The sequence below is a fragment of the Geotrypetes seraphini genome, chromosome 19, assembly GCF_902459505.1.
Source record: "Geotrypetes seraphini chromosome 19, aGeoSer1.1, whole genome shotgun sequence".
Taxonomy (NCBI): domain Eukaryota; kingdom Metazoa; phylum Chordata; class Amphibia; order Gymnophiona; family Dermophiidae; genus Geotrypetes; species Geotrypetes seraphini.
This window is the reverse complement of record NC_047102.1, coordinates 13,022,536-13,035,083: the sequence shown is the minus strand read 5'-3', so window position 1 is coordinate 13,035,083 and position 12,548 is coordinate 13,022,536. Positions and strand designations below refer to the sequence as shown.

At 40.7% G+C, this 12,548-nt stretch overlaps 1 protein-coding gene across 2 annotated transcripts in view; it reads left to right on the top strand.

The window, feature by feature from the left end:
* ARHGAP1 (Rho GTPase activating protein 1) overlaps nucleotides 1-12,548 on the top strand; it is a 35,035-nt gene that overhangs the window by 2,586 nt on the left and 19,901 nt on the right. For both annotated transcript variants that reach the window (XM_033928151.1, XM_033928150.1), the window contains exons 2-3: nucleotides 8,427-8,604; nucleotides 9,517-9,609. In XM_033928151.1, coding sequence (XP_033784042.1) covers nucleotides 8,466-8,604; nucleotides 9,517-9,609 — 232 coding nt within the window. In that variant the 5' untranslated portion in view covers nucleotides 8,427-8,465. The remainder of the gene's footprint in view (nucleotides 1-8,426; nucleotides 8,605-9,516; nucleotides 9,610-12,548) is intronic.

Below are 12,548 nucleotides of genomic sequence, written 5' to 3'. Positions count from 1 at the left end.
CGTTAGGTGATGAGAATTAAACCATCAAGATGAAACCTTCCGCTTAATGTGTGGCGGCGGCCAAAAAAGCAAACAGGATACTAGGAATTATTAAAAAAGGGATGGTTAACAAGACTAAGAATGTTATAATGCCCCTGTATCGCTCCATGGTGTGACCTCACCTGGAGTATTGCATTCAGTTCTGGTCTCCTTATCTCAATAAAGATATAGCGGCACTAGAAAAGGTTCAGAGAAGAGCAACCAAGATGCTAAAGGGGATGGAACTATGGAACTCCTCTTGAATGAGGAAAGACTAAAAAGGTTAGGGCTCTTAAGCGTGGAAAAGAGACGGCTGAGGGGAGATATGATTGAAGTCTACAAAATCCTGAGTGGAGTAGAACGGGTACAAGTGGATTGATTTTTCACTCCACTAGGGGACACTCGATGAAGTTACAGGGAAATACTTTTAAAACCAATAGGAGGAAATATTTTTTCACTCTGCTAATAGTTAAGCTCTGGAACGCATTGCCAGAGGTGGTAAGAGCAGATAGCGTAGCTGGTTTTAAGAAGGGTTTGGACAATTTCCTGGTGGAAAAGTCCATAGTCTGCTATTGAGAAAGACATTGGGGAAGCCACTGCTTGTCCTGGATCGATAGCATGGAATGTTGCTACTTTGAGGATTCTGGGTTTTAGCCAGGTACTAGGGACCTGGATTGGCCACTGTGAGAACGAGCTACTAGGCTTGATGGACCATTGGTCTGACCCGGTAAGGCTATTCTTGTGTTCTTAGTGCTTGGGTTAAGATCTTCTCTTGCTAATAGTGAAGAGGAGACCTTTTGGCATTTTTTAAGTGTTTCAGTTCCATACTAGGCTGATTCACAAATGTGTTGGGTCACCAGGATCCTCGGCAAAGTGGGTATTATAATATGCGAGAAATCCTGGTGAAAAGAGAGACAACTCCATGGCTAAATTTGTCTAAAATAAAAGCAATTCAGCAGTTCATAGTAACAACTCAAGCCAACGTTTGAGTCTCTGTTCTGTTGACTGGTACTTGCCAAGACTTGCTTGGCTTTCTCTCCCGTGATTCCCTTGGCTGTTTTCCGAGTCCTAGATGCTTCTTGAGGAAGAATATCTAAGCACATCAACTTCTTGCTTCTCTGCCATAACCCATTTTGTCCTTGTGCCAGCTGAACTTCCCCTCAGGTTCTCTCTTCAAACACAGGAATAGTTGTTGTCTTATTTAGATTTGAACCTTTGCTGTCTCAATTAACAAATGATTCCATAGTTTCTCCACTCTAAATAGAAACATAGAAGATGACGGCAGAAAAGGGCTACAGCCCATCAAGTCTGCCCACTCTGCTTACCCACCCCCTGTCTATGCCCTAATGACCCAATTTCCTTATCTTGAAGGACCTATAAAGGACCTCTTCCTCCACTTCACACATTTTGAGACGGCTAGTATCAGAAATGCTGGTGATAACAGGAATTAGATGCAGTGAAATGCTGGGATGATAAGAGATTTACAGCTAGGTGACAGTGAGAGGCAAGTTCCTCCTTAGAAATTCTATTGATAATAAAAAGCTCCAGATTTTGTGACAGTGTTCTCATTACTGGTGGATTTGCTCTCATAGCGCTTTGGTGTAGGGCCCTTCACTTAGAACATATTTGGCAGAATCAAGAATGAAAGAGATTACTGCAGAGAAACATGATGGCAGATAAAGGCCAAACGACCCATCCGCAGGAACCATTATCTCTTTCTCTCTCCGGGAGATCCCATGTGCCTATCCCAGGCCCTCTTGAATTCAGACACAGTCTCTGTTTCCACCACCTCTTCCAGGAGACTGTTCCACGCATCTACCACCCTTTCTGTAAAAAAGTATTTCCTCATATTACTCCGGAGCCCATCACCTCTTAACTTCCTCCTATGCCCTCTCATTGCAGAGTTTCCTTTCAAATGAAAGAGACTCGACTCGTGCGCATCTACTTTACGTAGGTATTTAAACATCTCTATCATATCCAAGCTGCTACTGTGGTATAAGTACTTTGTGTGGCTGCTATGGAAACGGACGTGCATGTTGCTGATGTCAAGAGAAGATAATTATTAACAGAAACCCTGCTTGCAAAAACTCAGTCTTTGCCTCATACATAACGCTAGAATCTCTCCAGTTTGGGAACTCGGCTATTCTCTCATGTGTAAACCCATTGCTTCAGTAACTCAAGTCATTTGTTCATAGGTATCCCCCCCAACCCTCCCTCGCAGAGGCAGTGACTTATATCTTATATTTAACTCGCCTCTCCCCTACAGCCCTCAGAGGTGGTAAAAAAATACCAGTGACCTAGCTGAGCTGAGCTTTTGGCAGAAAGATCCTAGAAGGCCCCTAAACATGAATTCAAACTGGAATTATGGAAAAAACCGCAGCTTTCCTAACCTCCCAACCTCCTTGTCTGGCTTGGTGCGTAGTTTCAGATTTTTTTTGGCAGAGATTGTATCACAACCAACATAGGTTAGGCCTCTTGGTAGGAAAACTGGAATTCACAGTTACTTTAGAGCAGTGCTTTCCCAATCTTTATGTGGCTGTGAGCCCTCCCGTGATTGCAGCCAATTAAACTGTGTGATGCTCTTGAGGTGCTGAATAATGATGCACCTATGGCAGCCCACCTAGATTGTGACCCCAGTTGGGAAGCTCTACTTTAGAGACAAAATTCTTACGACTAGCTCGTACTTTGGCCAATGTACGTATATGTAAGAAATTAAGTCGTCGTTGTCGACTGGATGGGGCTAATTGAATGACTGACTACTAACATTCGAGTAGGAGTTTGTCAACTCACTTGCCTACAGCCTGACGTTGGAGGGACCATGACTTGAAATTGCAGGGTGAAAGGGCTTTTTCATGAAGACTTGCTCTTTGTTGCCTACTGTGACCCCTACTTATTGTATTGTCTATTCATTTAATTCTGAAATGACTCCTTGAACACCATCATTTGTTTTCTCTAAATTAAAAAGAAAAAATAGGGCTTCTTTCAGTTCTTTGTATTCTGGTCTCTACAGCTTGAGTTTGTCTAGTCCAGGGGTGTCCAATGTCGGTCCTCGAGGGCCGCAATCCAGTCGGGTTTTCAGGATTTCCCCAATGAATATGCATTGAAAGCAGTGCATGCACACAGATCTCATGCATATTCATTGGGGAAATCCTGAAAACCCGACTGGATTGCGGCCCTCGAGGACCGACATTGGACACCCCTGGTCTAGTCTGTCTAAAGTTCCTCAATTCCATTTAGTTATTACACTCAACTGTTACCGTAATTAGTCCCTTCCTTTTGGCTGGCCAAAGCTAAGAGCCAAATTCCAGAAATGAACAGATCCATGACTGGACATTTTCACCAGCTGGACTGCCAGAAAGAAACAATTCATCTCCTCCTGGTACGGCTTGTTCTGTAGGAATTATAGTGTGTCAAATTTGGCCAAAAGAAGGACTAGTAGGTAAATAAATTAAGACATGAATTAGATTTTCAGCTGAAAGTGCTTGGCAAGAATTTTTCTGTCTGCTCTGCAGATCCAGGTCAGGCAGCTATGAGGCAAGATGTACAATTCAAGGACGTCAACTTCCTGCCCTACTGAATCGCTCATTCCTATCTGTAAACAAAAAAACCCAAATCTTGGAACTGAAACGTGTATATACAAAGGTGTGGGTGAGGGTTAAAGGATTTTAACTTCAAGATTGTTCTTCTCTTTTTATTTTTTCTAATCTAGTGAAATGTTGGAGAGAAATTTATTCATAGGGGGGTTAAGCATATCTGTTCTTCTGGAACAAAATAACTCTTCAAAATCTTAATGAATGGGACAAAGCTTGGCATAAGAAAAACTGGCAAAAAGGTAAATGAGGTTCAAAAAATGGGCCACATAGAGAAAGAATTCCAGAGAAATAGTGCCCCCCCCCCCTGGAAAAAGACCAATACATTTTGAATGGGAAAGGGGATTACAACAACTGCAGCAAAGAAACATTGATTTATGAAAAACATAGGAACTGGGTACTTCTTTCAATCTGAACCGCCACTCTTCCCATCTTCTGATCACAGACAAACATATAGACTTGTTCAAACACACAGGTATGTCCACATACAAACATAAGCAGAGAGGTTGGAAATAATACAGTAAAACCTTGGATTGCGAATAACTTGGTTTGCAAGACAAGCAAAACATTTGATTAAATTTTAACTTGATACACAAGCAATGTCTTGCAATACAAGTACATACAGTATACACGCGTCATATCATCACAACTGAGCCAATGGTTCTTCTCTCTCTGCCACTACAGGAGTGTAGAGACTGTTCTAAATGAAGGCGGTCTTGCAATACAAGTACATATAGTATTTTGTATTAAAGTCGTTGCGTTGTGGAACGAATCGTCTTGAGTTTCCATTATTTCTTATGGGGAAATTTGCTTTGATTTAGGAGTGTTTTGGATTATAAGCATGTTTTCAGTGTATTTTGTATTAAAGTTTTTGGGTTGTGGAACGAGTGCTTTGGATTACAAGCATGCTTCTGGAACAAATTATGCTCGCAAACCAAGGTTTTACTATATATGTATATATGTATATATATATATATATATATATATATATATATATATATATATATATATATATATATATATATATATATATGTGTGTGTGTGTGTATTTAAAATCTTATATTTATCATCTACAAATCTGGTCGGTGAACCAAGAACATTTTTACAAAAGCATAGCACCAACCGCAGTAGTAACAGTTCATAGGAATTCTATAAGCGTTGGAGCTGTTACTGCCACAGCTGGTGCTAAAAACCACACTGCGGTTTTGTAAAAAGTGGGGTTAGCAACATAAGGCATGAGGCCTCCTTCACTACCACACTCTTCTTGCTGAGCTAGTTTTTCTGGATTCAAATGTATATTTAATATTCTTTGCTGTATATTAATACTGTGAAGCAAGTGACTAAACCCTGTATCTTTCATAGTGATTGCTGTGAATGGTGATACCTAGTGACTGAACAGTTTCATCTGCTACTAGATGCTATGTGTACTGCTTCCTGCTGGTGGAGAAGCTGAAAGTGTCAGATTATGGTTTAAATATAAAATGTATTATTTGAAATCTGTTAACAGCAATGTCTCTTATGCTGATTATCACATTTGGTTTCATTTTATTATTTTTGTTCCAAATAACAAATTGTTTACTACTCCATTCAAACTATCCCACCCCTCTCCCTTCCAGATCAGTCACCCCCCACACCCCACACTTTACAAATACAAGGCCCTGGCAATAGCACACAAAAGAATTTATGCCACCACCCCCTCCTACATAGAATCCAAGTTACCCATCTACATCCCCACCCGCACCCTCCGCTCAGAAACGGAGATACGCCTATGCATTCCCCCCGGAAGGTCCCTCCTCTCAGAAACCGCCCGCAAACGCTCCTACAGCCACTTCATTCCTCAACTCTGGAACCAACTCAGACTACAGAACTCACTAATGACATTCCGGAAAATGGTAAAGACCCTCCTCTTCAACTAAAGGTCACCCTCAGTCTACACCCAACCCCCTTAAACCCCACCTCTACTCTTCTTTCTCCATTCTAATCTTCTGTCTAAATTTCTGTTTAGTCCACTCTCAGCCTATACTCAAATAACTTGTATCTAAACTAAACTACTTATATTTAAACTACTGTTCTTAATTTGCTGTATAGTCCCTATATCTAAACTGCTGCACAGTCTCGTATGTCCAAGTATTTAAATCTACTGTATAATCTTGTATGTCCAATTCACTCCATTGTGAATGTTTACTTGTAAACCGTTCTGAGCTACTGGGAGGACGGGATAAAAATCTAAATAAATAAATAAATACTCATACAAATCTACATATGTATGGCGACAACACAGATACACACACTCATGTATGTACACACAAAGGATATTATGCAAATAACTATGAAGGCACAACACAAAAATCTCTAGTAATTGGACCCATAAATGAACACACACAAAACTTTCTACCAAGTCTTCTAAGGTCTCGCTGCCAAGTTGCATTCAGATCAATGGTTCAAGAAGGTCTAATACTGCACCAACTTACAAACTTCAAAAGTGAATCATCAGCTACAGTTGAAGTCACTAAAATGAAGTCAAAATGCAAGTTTTTTTTAAAAAGGAACATCATTGATTATACAGGCCCCCCAAAATTTTTTTTTTAAATTTGGTGCCTTGGGATTTTTGACCTGTCCCTGGGGTTATTTGGGGCACTGATTCAAAAAATTGCATTGGGTAGACCGCATCAGCTCTAGTTTCTTAGATATGGTTGAATTTATTAAGTTTTGAAAAGATCTCTTCTGCAGAATCTTTTTTGAATGGGAAATTTGTATATTTAAATGACCGTATTTTTCGCTCCATAAGGTGCACTTTTTTCCACCCAAAAGTGGGTGGAAATGTAAGCGCGTCTTATGGAGCAAATAGTAATTTTTAACCCCCCTCCCTGTACTTTTATTTTCCCGGTGGACCAGCACTGTAAAGCAGAAGAGGATGCCAGAACTTACCCCCCTTGAGACCAGGTCTGGAAGCCGCCGGGACACACAGGTGCTCGAGCCCCTCGGCTTACTGCTGCGGCGACGTCTCTCGCTGGACGGCTGCCTCCTCTTGCACAAGGCAGGCGCGAGCTTTTCACGCTGCTGCCTGGTCCCATGCCACTCCCTAAATGGCTGCCGTCTGCTTCCTTTCTTATAATGCACACTGGCATAAAAATGTAAAGCTTAAATGACAAAATCACCTTTGTTCTGTTATATCACATAATTATGTGCAAAAAATATACAAGGTAAACATGGTCTCCTTAGACTACATAAACAGGATTGGCTGTAGCATGTGTTAAAGTCCGTTATCTGCACAGTTTCAAGTTTATTAAAAATGTGATATACTGCTTATCAAATATCTAAGCGGTGTACATGATTACAAAGCTAAAAAAACAGTCCCTTAGATCGCTTTCCAGAGATTTAAGCGAAAAGCAAGATGAAAACTTTCACCAAGACATAAAAACAATGGCAGCCAGATACCAAGGAAGATGGGAGGCACACATGATGGCAGACTATTGTTGGAATCTTATGCGGGATTGTCCTGGCAGATCCCACTCTCGGAATTCTTACAAAAGGAGCTTCTTGTGTGTCGAATGACTGGAAAGTTTGGATCATAAACTTGTGCTTTCGGTCTGAAATAAGTAGATTTTCATGTTGAACACTTTTCTTTTAATTTTTTCATGTTTCCTTTGTGCTTAAAAGATATGAATTTAAACAATACATTAAAATATTCTGATTTTTTTTTTTTTTTTTTTTTTAATGGGCGAGCAGAGTGAAGAGTGGTTTTATGGCACATGTTCTGTATCTCAGAAACTAGAGGTGATAGGAGAAAACTGGTGCCAGTTTTGGAATCAGCAGGTGAAATATACCCAGAAACAGGCCAGTGTTATTGATCAGTTTTCAATTGCATTTTGACTCCAGTTCAAGGAATTTGTAGCAGGAGCAAGGACATCATTCTTTTGACAGACTAAGGGCCTCTCCTATGATTGTTCTGCATGGATCAAAGCACAAAAGCAGCTTATGGGGATTGAGTAGCTGCAGCATATGCTTTGAGAGATGTAGCGGGCTTCGAATTTCTACCAATTGTTCTTAGTGATCATTCGGATTTATCTGGGCATACCGACTACTCGAATCAATGCCTTACAGATTATTCAGAACTCAGCAGCTCGGATGTTGATGGGAGTATCCCATTATGATCCCATTATGCCCATTGGTTACCAGTTTCATTTTGAGTTCAATTTAAAATTTTAAAACTTGTTCTACAGGGTGTTCCTGACAGCTTGCCAGGTTATCTGGCTAAATGCCTGATACAGTACAAACCACCAAGAGCTCTGAGATCTGAAAATCGTCAGTCACTTGATATACCGAAATTGTACGTGTGAACTAAAAAAAATCCGCCATGATTGATGCTTTACGGTTTTGTGGAAATCTGTAGCAGTTTAGGAAACTGCTCAAAATATATCTTTTTGCCCAGGCATATTTCTTTGTTAGATTTGTACTTCGCCATAATGATCATGTTACCTTTTCCAGAAGACTATGACTTTTCTCCTTCTTCCGTTTGGTAATTGGTCTTGTGAAATTCCATATGTTTTAAGCTGTGTACGTAAATTGTGAGCTGCTTTGGATAAAAGCGGATTAGAAATGTTTTTAAATAAATAAATCAAATCTGGTCTCATCCATTCAGCATTGTACCGAAATTTATGATTTTACTTGGTTGTGAAATTTATAGAGGTTCAGCCAAAATGTTTTATTTTGTATCCCATGGAGTGCCTAAGCACTGCATTTGAATATTAAAAGTAGCTATAATCTTATTACTAGCAATGGAAGGTGTCATACTCTGTCTTGTATATGTCTCTTCAGGCTTTGGGACGTATAGTGGTTGTGTATGGGACATTCAGAATGGCCACAGACCCATTGACTGAGCTGCAGGATGATCTTGGGATGGATGACACCAGTCAATCCCTGGACCAGCTCAAATTGGCTTCGATAGATGATAAAAATTGGCCACCCGATGATTCAACTGATTTCCCCAAGTCAGGTAGGTGAGCAGCAGGTTACAGACACTGATCAACACAAATTCAGAATTTCAAGATGAACCAAATGGACCTTTTTCAGTCTAAAGATTCAAGGTAAGAATCTTCTGTTTAAAAACACCTACATTTTAGTTCGCTGTTTCTTAGCTGTCTTTGGTTCTATTGTCGAGACCTCAACACAGCCTCTGCCAATACATCTCAGGCTTCTCCAGTTGCTATTCTAGTACTGAGTGGCCCCCTCCACCGCCACCCCAGAGAACCTCATTCATCATAAGCACATAAGCATTGCCTCTGCCGAATCAGACCATAGGTTCATCAGTCCGCTTCCGCGGCGGCCCCCCAGGTCGATGACCTGTAGTGATCTATTACTCAAGAGCATTTTGTCTTGTATAGTAACCCTCTAATTGTACCCCTGGATTCCCTTACCCTTCAAGAACTCGTCCAATCCCTTTTTGAAACCCAAAATCGTACTCTGCTCAACCACCCCCTCTGGAAGCGCATTCCAGGTGTCCACCACCCTCTGGGTGAAGAAGAACTTCCTAGCATTTGTTCTGAACCTATCTCCCTTCAATTTTTTTGAGTGCCCTCTAGTTTTTGTTGCCCCCGCCAGTCTGAAGAATCTGTCTCTCTCTACCTTCACTATACCCTTCATGATCTTATAAGTTTCTATCATATCCCCTCTAAGTCTCCGCTTTTCCAGGGAAAAGAGCCCCAGCTTCTCCAGCCTCTCAGCATCCCTACACTACCTTTCTGAACAATGACTAGAGTTACTCTGAGATTTTCGATGGTTAAGATCCCTATGGTAATTTCAGTTCTGAATCCAATTCTGGAAACGACAAACACAGTAGTCATTGATTTTATGGCTTTTTCAGTGCTGTTTTTGATGAAAGCTGATTTTCTTCCTTTTTTAATAATAGAAGACTCCAAGGGCTCTCCTGACCCCTGCACTCACTTGCGCTGGAATGATCCATACTATGACATTGCATGGCGTCAGATTGTGGAAGTGGCAGGTAAGTGTCCCATCTCACTATCTCTGTCTCATCATTCTTTCTCTCTTCCTTCTCTGTCTCTCTCTCCCAGTAGATCTGACTGACATCAAACTCAGAAATTGTCTAGTAAAATGTAATCTTTATGATCGCTGTGCAGTCACCAAGGTAGATATATAACCTGAAATGTCTGGGTCCTGCATGGGGACCTGAAAGTCCTAGAGGAGCTCTGCATGGTGACCCAAATGTTCTAGTCATGTTTAATTAGTGATTGTGGCATATGGATGTCAAAATGGAATCTCACTAGCGAGAAAGTTCACAAACACTAAAACGTCTTTGTACTGGAAAAGCACTGAGATCATGTCCCTGAGAGAATTGTGGAGAGTGAAGGAGTTATGATCACATGGAACTTTCCCATTCCAGCTGATGATAAGCTCAGTGCAAGGAAACCATCAAGCCCAGTATCCTGTTTCCAACAGTGTCCAACCAAGGTCATAAGTATCTGGCAAGATCCCAAAGAATGAAACAAATTTTATGCTGCTTATCCTAGGAATAAGCGGTGGATTTTCCCAAGTGTATCTTAATAATGGCTTATGGACTTTTTTAGAAAATTAGCCAAACCTTTTTTAAATCCTGCTATACTTAGTGTAATCAGAATACACATTAAAACAACTTAATAGACTGTATGGGGTGGAATTAGATAGAAAATAAGGGTGACTGACTTAAGGAAAAGTTGAATGTGGTGTCAGAAAAGGTACGTGAAAGTGATCTCAGCTAGAGTAGGAGTGAATAATAATAATAATAACTTTATTTTTATATACCGCCAGCTATCTTGCGACTTCTAGGCGGTTTACAATAAAAGAGATTGTGAATACAATAAAGAAAATGTAAATACAATAAAGAGAGGCTTTACGTACAATGAATTAAGGAATTTAGCAGTGTACATCTCAATACAATGAAGAGAAACTTTACGTACAATGAATTAAAGAGTATAGCAGTATACTTCTTGTACAATGACTTAAAGAGTAAAGCAGGCTACATCTGATAATATTAATAATGTTAACAACAGTTTGTGTGTTGCAAGGCCCGAAAGTGCCAAGCTGTTTGCTCAGAAGTAGAAATATTCCGTGACTTGAATAGAGTGTTCGTAGTTAGTGATTAGGGGTTGGGGTTAACAGTTTGCAAGTTTAGTTATGTGATGGTGTTACGAGGGGGTTGTTGTTCCGGTTCGTTGCCTAGGTGTTTCAAGAATAGGTAAGTTTTTAGGTGTTTCCTGAATTCTTCATAATTGTTTGTGTGTGCAAGTTCTACTACGGTATATAGAGCTATTTTTAGTCCTTGTATGTATTACAAGCTAGTTGGGTTTTTTTTGGGTTTTTTTACATTTAATTTCCTACACAGTAATGTACAAGTTAAACAGATCAGTAAGAACATCCATCAACATGGTAACATTCGGGACACAGCCCGATAATCAACTTTGCTATATTTGTTCAGCAGAACATTTTCTTCATAATGAAAACAAAAGATAAGAACCCCAGTGGCCAACAGTCATAGTCAATCAGAAAAAAATAGTAAGGAAAAATAAAAGGCTCATGTGTCCCAAATTTTATTAAAAAAGTGTCAATTGACTTGCACAGTGCTGTCAATTTCATCATCAAGCAAATAAAGACCAGCTTTTCTAAGACTTTCTGTTGTCAAGTATCTGGTTTTCCTTCTAGTGCTGGACAATCAGGAATTTGCCAGCAGTGAAAAAGTAACAAGCCAGCTTATGTTTAAACCTGGTAACAGTACGATTTTTCATATGAAATAGACAATACTGTGCTTCTAGGGGAAAGAATGACCCTGTTACAGGCTAAGAACAGCTAATAATAGAACCCCAACCTTTTCACCATGGTACAAGACCACCAGATATGATGAAAATCCCCCACCACTCCACAGTCGTGTTCAGGGGTGTAATATCCTCTATAATAAAACCCTAAGCGCGCATGCGCACTTATGATTCCGTGATTCCTGCCATCGTGATTGGTGACTCCGTGGCTGTGTTCGATTTGCGGCGTGTGGTGTGCGTTGGCTTGGCGGCAGTTTGAGCGGCGCGGAAAGCAATGGCAGGAGGGAGTACTTCGGCGAAGCGGACGGTGCGGGTGCTGCGAGGCGTCCGGCTGCTTCTGCTGCACAGGAAAGTGGAGGGGGAGAGGGAAAGGGGGCTGCTTTGGGGGGAGGGGTGTGCTGGGGGGCAGGCAACAATCTTGGTTTGCTCAGGGGGGGGAGATAGAAGGGGGCCACGGAGAGACAGGCAGGCATGGCGCAACAGAGAGAGATAGGCAGGCAGGGGGCCAGGGAGAGAGACAGACAGACAGAAAGAAAGACAGACAGACACATCTATTCTAGCACCCGTTAATGAAACAGGCTTAAAGACTAGTCTTCTATATAAGATTTAATGTCCATTTTTGTTCATATTGCTGGCTATAAATACTTTCAATAAGCTCTTCAAAGCATTTCTTCATCTATTTATTTCATAAGTCTTACCTAAATCAATCTCCCATTTAGTTGTATACTTTACAATCGGGTTTGTTTGCAACATTAGAGCATTATATAAACGGGAAATTGTCCGTAGAGTCTCCCCTACTCAAAGCCAAAAAGAGTTTAGGTAATTGAATTGGTAGGGCCGTAAAAAGTAAATAGTCTGAGATTGGTGAATTGAGGAGTAGAGACTGTTGAGTGCAGGGTGCTGGTCACTGATGTATTCTATGGTCTGGACTGTTTTATGGCTATAGTGATGTTTGTCGTTGATGCGACCTGTATGTTATATAGAGTTTTATATGTAAGTGTGTAACTCACCCTAGGTAAGGGTGGGGGATAAATAAACAAAGAAGTTTTGGTAAGACCATGATTTGTATTGCTGAGATTCTTCCTAACCAGGAGAAGTTGAGTCCCTCCCATCTTTCCAAGTCTTCAAATATTTG